We start from the raw sequence: 6183 nt of genomic DNA, 5'->3' as shown, positions 1-6183 counted from the left end.
GGAAGGAAAGGCGGGATCCTCCGGGAAGTTGATTCTCAGGCGTCCAGCTGCGGCCACTGCCAAATCTCTGACTTCTCTCCCCACCTCCTCCCCCTTTCCCTGGAGGACAGCTCGGGTCCCGGGTTTCTAGCATGGGGGTGGGGGCGTTGTCAGCTGGAAAAACCAAGGCTTTCAGAGGCCCTCCCCAAGAGAATCCAAACTCTCCAACCCACTGACCTCCTCCTGAGTTACAGTATCTCTACCTGACAGCTGCGACCTTCCGAGCGACGCAGTGACCCAGCCTGGGCTGGAGCACCTGGTGAGGCCTGAGCAATGCTGTTGCGTCGCCCTAGTTTAAAAAAAAAAAAAAAAAAAAGTGTCCTACACATCTTCCCCTTGTAAGCACCTTCTGTCCCCCCCCTCTCTCCTCTTCCTGAAAGGCACCCCCTTAAACGGTCCTCCGCTTTCCCTTCTACCCTCTTCCTTCCCTTCCCACCTCAGTCCTCCTCTTTTCTTCGGGGGCCCCACTTAGCCCCCCTCCTTCTGGGTCCTCCGCCGCCGCCGCTCTTTGGGCGTCCGCCCCGTCAATCACCGCCGTCTTGGGGCCCCAGCCCGGCCCCTCTCCGCCTCCCAGGCTCTGGGAGTGCCTGGGGCTCCTGTCTCGGCCGCCCTTCGCTGTGTGCAGAGCCCGGGCGATCTGTCAGCGGAGCCGGCCAGGGGGGAGCAGCCCCGGCCGCCTGGGCTCGGGTTACCGGTGACTGACAGCGTCTCCATGGCGAATAATTTGACTCGACTATTGTCTGGCGCGGGCAAGCCCCGGGTCAGATAACCCGACCAATCAGGGCGCGGGCCGCCGCGCCTCATGCCCGCTTAGAATAATATTATTAAAAAAGCTGCGAGCGAGCTAGACGGGAGGGAGAGCGAGCGAGGGACGAGCGAACAAGCGGCGGGCGGGCGCGGAGCATGCGGAGCGGCGCCCCGGGCGGCCCCCGGGCTTGGGCGCGGGCGAGGCACGCGGGCAGCGGGGTCGCGGAGCTGCGCGGGGCCAACGGCAGGAGCGAGGACGGACCGCAGTGACTCAGGAGTCACCCGGGAGCCAGCGCCTGGCCAGGGGGCCCCGCCCGCCTGTCGGCCGGGCCAGGCCGGCGGGGAGGCGCCCATGCGGGGCCGCGAGGCTCGGTGAGGGCGCGCGCAGGCGGGCGGGCGGACGAGCGGGCGAGCGTGCAGCCGGCACCATGTCCATGCTGCCCACCTTCGGCTTCACGCAGGAGCAAGTGGCGTGCGTGTGCGAGGTGCTGCAGCAGGGCGGCAACATCGAGCGGCTGGGGCGCTTCCTGTGGTCTCTGCCCGCCTGCGAGCACCTCCACAAGAATGAAAGCGTGCTCAAGGCCAAGGCCGTGGTGGCTTTCCACCGAGGCAACTTCCGCGAGCTCTACAAAATCTTGGAGAGCCACCAGTTCTCGCCACACAACCACGCCAAGCTGCAACAGCTGTGGCTCAAAGCGCACTACATCGAGGCAGAGAAACTGCGCGGCCGGCCCCTGGGCGCCGTGGGGAAGTACCGCGTGCGACGCAAGTTCCCGCTGCCACGCTCCATATGGGACGGCGAGGAGACCAGCTACTGCTTCAAGGAGAAGAGCCGCAGCGTGCTGCGCGAGTGGTACGCGCACAACCCCTACCCGTCGCCGCGGGAGAAGCGCGAGCTGGCGGAGGCCACCGGCCTCACCACCACGCAGGTCAGCAACTGGTTCAAAAACCGGCGGCAGCGCGACCGGGCGGCCGAGGCCAAGGAAAGGTACGAGTAAGTAGAGCATCGGCGCCGGCTTCCCTGGTCCCCAGGGTCGGGGGATGGTGTGCTCCTGGTGAGGATTAAACCGCTCGCGGGTCCAAGTTCCGCACCCCCAGGCTGATGCCCAGCCTGTTTCAATACCGCGCTTAAATCTTGCTGGAGACTGAGCGGCCCGGAATTTGTCTAAAGCGGGCAAATTAGTGCGTAAATTCTCAACTAATTCCCTGGTCTCTTGTGGATTAGATTGGAAAAATAGAGTTTCAGAGAGCTCAGGGCTGTGGGCCTGAATCCCCTGTGAGGTAGACGTAGGTTCAGGGCCTGCTCTTCCTCGAACAACCAAGGGCATGGAGGATCAGAGACGGTTTCCGATGTTACCTCTAGGTCAAAGCGGGTTTTTTTTTTTAGGGGTCAGAGCTGAGGTTGGAACGTCCCTAGTACTGTCCGGACAATGAAGGCAATGGCTAAACAAGGATATTCCTTTCCCGGACGTAAGAGCTAAGGACAAGGAATTGGGAGTTATCCCGCGTGGAAAGGACCAAGTGATGAAGGGCCCCGGGGAGGAAGTGTCAGTCGTGGGAGAGAAGATAACCACGTCGCTCTTTTCCGGCCTGCTGAATCCAGCAAGCCTTCCAGGACATGCCAGACCCTTGACTTTTCTCTCCTCGGGTCCTACTCTCTTTGGTGGGCAAGTCGGGTGTGTAAGGTAAACTGAGATCTTCCGAAGGGCTAAGAGTTGTATTTCCTCTCGGAATCCAAGACTTGCCAGCTAACCTAAGTGTGGAGGCCCTTGTGATCGCCTACAATCCGCTCGGAGCTTTAATCTCAACAAGGGAACTGGCGAGAAACCGGGCATGGGAACAGATCTCTCTTTCGGGTAACTGCAAAACAAGACGCCTGGGTTAGGTGGTATGAGGTGTGCTCAACACAGAGTTTGAATCGTCCTAGTTCAGGGTAAGGGTGCTGGACAGCGGGGAAGATGAGTAGGCTGCAGGCTGGACCTGGGTATTTGAAACCTTGACTTCCGACTATCCGTGGTGATGATGCGGTCTCACTCGCTCCACTGCAAGCCTTGTAGATGCTTCCTCAAGAAATCAGAAAGAACAGCTGGTAGGAATCCACCAAGAGATTTCACCCAGGATTTAAAATACACACATTCTGTCAGGGACTGCCCACCCACCCCACCCCCCAAAAAAAGGAAAAAAAAAAAAAAACAGGACAGGACAGGAGCGGCTTCTCGAGGCTCTCATTGCTGCCTTCACTCTCAGGCTGGCACCAAGTACAAGCTTTTAAACAGCTAGGGCTTCTGACCAGGCCCCAGGTGAGAGCTGCAGATTATGTCCTTATGTCCCTGGGCTCCTCATTATGGCAGAAAGATCCAGGCCAGCAATAGCCACCTTCTAGCTTTTCCCAGGGGCTGCTCTCCATACTGAGCTTCCAGTCCCCTGGCTAAATTTTTCAGCAGACGGTTAGAGGAAAGTCCTCCAACCTCAAATCTGATGCCCAAGCTGAGCTCATAGAGCCTGCTCAGTTTGGAATTGAGGACCGTATTATCAGGAGCTACCACCCACCCACCCAACCAGGAGTCTCCCTCTGGCAGAGAAAGTCTAGGGGAAATGAGGCCTGTGCTTACCCAAATCCAAATGGGCTCCTCAGCCTGGGATCACAGTATCTAGAGCTTCTACCAGCCAACCTAGTTTGTCCAACCCAAGTGATTTGAAAATCCAGTCTTTACATCCTCATCACCGCCAACTCCAAACACGCCTGCTTTGGTGCCTCTGCTCCAGGGAAGAAATAGGGTGGGAGACTAGTACAGGACATACAGAAAGCAGGAAAGATACTGATAAAATTAAGGACATGGGCTAATCCCGGGAGAAGGATAAGAGAAAGCTAGACTGTCGCTGGGTTGTGCGCACGCTGCAAAGAACCAAACAGTGTCAAAATGGTAGAAACCGAAAACACCTTTAGCAACCGCAGTGGCACTGAGTCCAGAGACGGGCACTGGCGACCTGATGGGTGGCTCGGAGTGTCCTCGCTTTCCCACTGACCCCACTGCTTTGCTCCTGCGCTTGCAGGGAGAACAGTGAAAACTCCAACTCCAGCAGCCACAACCCGCTGGCTTCCTCGCTCAACGGCAGCGGCAAGTCGGTGCTAGGCAGCTCCGAAGATGAGAAGACGCCGTCGGGGACACCAGACCATTCGTCGTCCAGTCCCGCACTGCTGCTCAGCCCGCCGCCGCCCCCTGGGCTGCCCTCCCTACACAGCCTAGGCCACCCTCCCGGCCCAAGCGCAGTACCCGTGCCAGTACCTGGTGGAGGCGGCACAGACCCGCTGCAGCACCACCACAGCCTACAGGACTCCATACTCAACCCCATGTCTGCCAACCTTGTGGACTTGGGCTCCTAGAGCTCTGGTCCTGGCACTTGCTTCCCAAGCTTGGTGCCGGGACTTGAGAGGCGGTGCTGAGGGCCTACCTACCGGGTATTAGAAGACCGCCACGCCACGCCACGCCAAGCAGGGGCAGCAGAACTGGCCGGCGGGACTATGTAATTGTCTGCTCGTTGCCCTTTGGGGGATTTCTTTTCAAAAAGTTGCTTTTGAGATCCTTTGGAGGTCAGGGACTCGGTCTTGAATCAGGCAAGGAAATAAATTATAAACCACCACCACAACCCCGATTTTTCTCATCTCTTCTCCCTTCTCTCCTTCTTTCTTTTCTCCACTTTCATTTCAGGTTTCTTATTTCTCCCCTGTCCGGTCTCTTTTCCCTCTTGCTTTTCCTCTTTCCTTCTAAATTTCTGGAGTGCGCTCTCTCTCTCTCTCTCTCTCTCTCTCTCTCTCTCTCTCTCTCTCTCTCTTTCCTGATTTTCTCACATCATACCCAGTGTCTTCCTTCTGGTCATCAACTTGAGTCCCCTTCTTTCTCTAACTGTCTGGGAATCCATATGATGGAGGTTAGAAATCCTGGGCCTTTGGTCTTCAAAGACCTCCCCCCACCTCAGTGTCAGGCTAAGGTGCCAGTTTTTGTACTAATAAATGAACAAGAAAGGGCTGTGCCCCAGAAGGCTGTGAACAGTCCCATACTCTCTCTCTCTCCCTCTCTCTCTCTCTCTCTCTCTCTCTCTCTCTCTCTCTCTCCCTCTCCCCCTTCCTGTTTCTCCCCCTCCCCTCATCCTCCTTCCTCCCCCCCCCAGCTGGTTGTCCTCTTCCTCCTAGGACTGTGACCTCCTCCGAGCTCTCACCCCAGAGTGCCTCCCCAGCCGCAGACTTGCCTTTTCCCTTTTATGCCCTCATGTGAATGTTCGTCGGGAGATATTTCTGCTTTTATTTTATAATAAAATTAGAAATCATAAATATATGGATATATGCCCCCAAGGCCCGGTGGCCTGGCGTGTAACAGTGTCTGATTTCCCTACAGGGACTGATACCCCGGGGTGGGCATTTCTGGGCAGTGATACTGGAGCAGAATCCAGGAAACCTGAACCGGCCTTCCTTCATAGTGTGCCTCTGGCAAGGTGAAGGGAGGAGACTGAAAACTCTGAAACCTCCTCCCATTAAGTCCCTTTTCTCAGCAAAAACAAGGACCAGACTTCCAGCTTCCACCGAAGCCACCACAGCAAGCCCCCCCAACACACACACACACACACACACACACCGCTAGGGTTGTTGAGAGAGTTGAAAGCCTGCGTGGAGAGGTGGTAGACGAGTTTTGGGAAATGGGAGGAAAATTGGACTGGCAACTTTTGAGTCCAAATTACTTCTCAGCATGGTCGAAATCGCTAGAACTGGAGACAGTTTAGGCTGATTCGCCACAAGCAGCCGCTGAGACCTGTGTTTCCAGAACACACTCTTGCCTGAGCCTGAAGGAAACGTCTTTGAGTTCGGCAATCTGCACTGGGTACGGTGGCGGTGGCAGAGACCGGAGACGGGACCGCCAGCGCCAGCGGAGGGCCAGTGTTGAGGACTCTAGCAAGTGGGTGCAGTGGCTCCCAGGGGCAGGCCTACGGGCTCCTGAGGGTGGCGCGCTGAGATTGCAGCTCTACCTGTATTGAAACCTACAGATTGTTTTTGTGTTTTTGGTCTGCAGTTCTAGCCTCCTTTTATCCAACAAGTCCAGGCTGGTCCAGACAGATCCAAATCAGGCAAGACTCCGTGAGGGAAAGTTAGAGCTTTTCCGTATTGATTCTCAGTAGCAGTGGCTATGGAACAGGACTACAAAGGGTAGTAGTGCCTGCTCACCCTGGGCTGGAAGGGATGGAGGGAAAGAGGCATTTGCTGGGCCCTAGGACTTCTTGGAACTTTTCCTTTCTAATAAAACCAACACTTCCCGTTTCCACCATAACCTCATCAGAACTCGTCTTTAATTTTTTTTTTAAATCAAGAGTGTTTTCGCCCATGACTCAGGCATTTGAATGAACTAA

General features: G+C 56.3%; 1 protein-coding gene across 2 annotated transcripts; it reads left to right on the top strand.

The window, feature by feature from the left end:
- Nucleotides 1-914: 914 nt before the first annotated feature.
- Six2 (SIX homeobox 2) lies at nt 915-4205 on the top strand. Of its 2 annotated transcripts, none has more exons than XM_051175211.1 (2): nt 915-1774; nt 3841-4205. In XM_051175211.1, the coding sequence occupies exons 1-2, from the start codon at nt 1215-1217 to the stop codon at nt 4169-4171; spliced, it is 891 nt and encodes a 296-aa protein (XP_051031168.1). In that variant the 5' UTR covers nt 915-1214; the 3' UTR covers nt 4172-4205. The 2 variants fall into 2 exon arrangements, with proteins under 2 accessions (XP_051031168.1, XP_051031167.1); XM_051175210.1 differs by having other exon boundaries at nt 915-1780.
- The last annotated feature ends 1978 nt before the right edge of the window (nt 4206-6183 follow it).

The sequence above is a fragment of the Phodopus roborovskii genome, unplaced genomic scaffold, assembly GCF_943737965.1.
Source record: "Phodopus roborovskii unplaced genomic scaffold, PHOROB, whole genome shotgun sequence".
NCBI lineage: Eukaryota > Metazoa > Chordata > Mammalia > Rodentia > Cricetidae > Phodopus > Phodopus roborovskii.
The sequence above is the reverse complement of the archived record's forward strand: the minus strand, read 5'-3'. Positions and strand labels throughout refer to the sequence as shown.

Bases quoted from the DNA above. Each gene is read 5' to 3' on its own strand.
- Six2 (XM_051175210.1), top strand. From the start codon at position 1,215: ATGTCCATGCTGCCCACCTTCGGCTTCACGCAGGAGCAAGTGGCGTGC. The intron at 1,781-3,840 runs GTAAGTAGAGCA...CTGCGCTTGCAG, and splicing joins GAGGCCAAGGAAAGGTACGA to GGAGAACAGTGAAAACTCCA.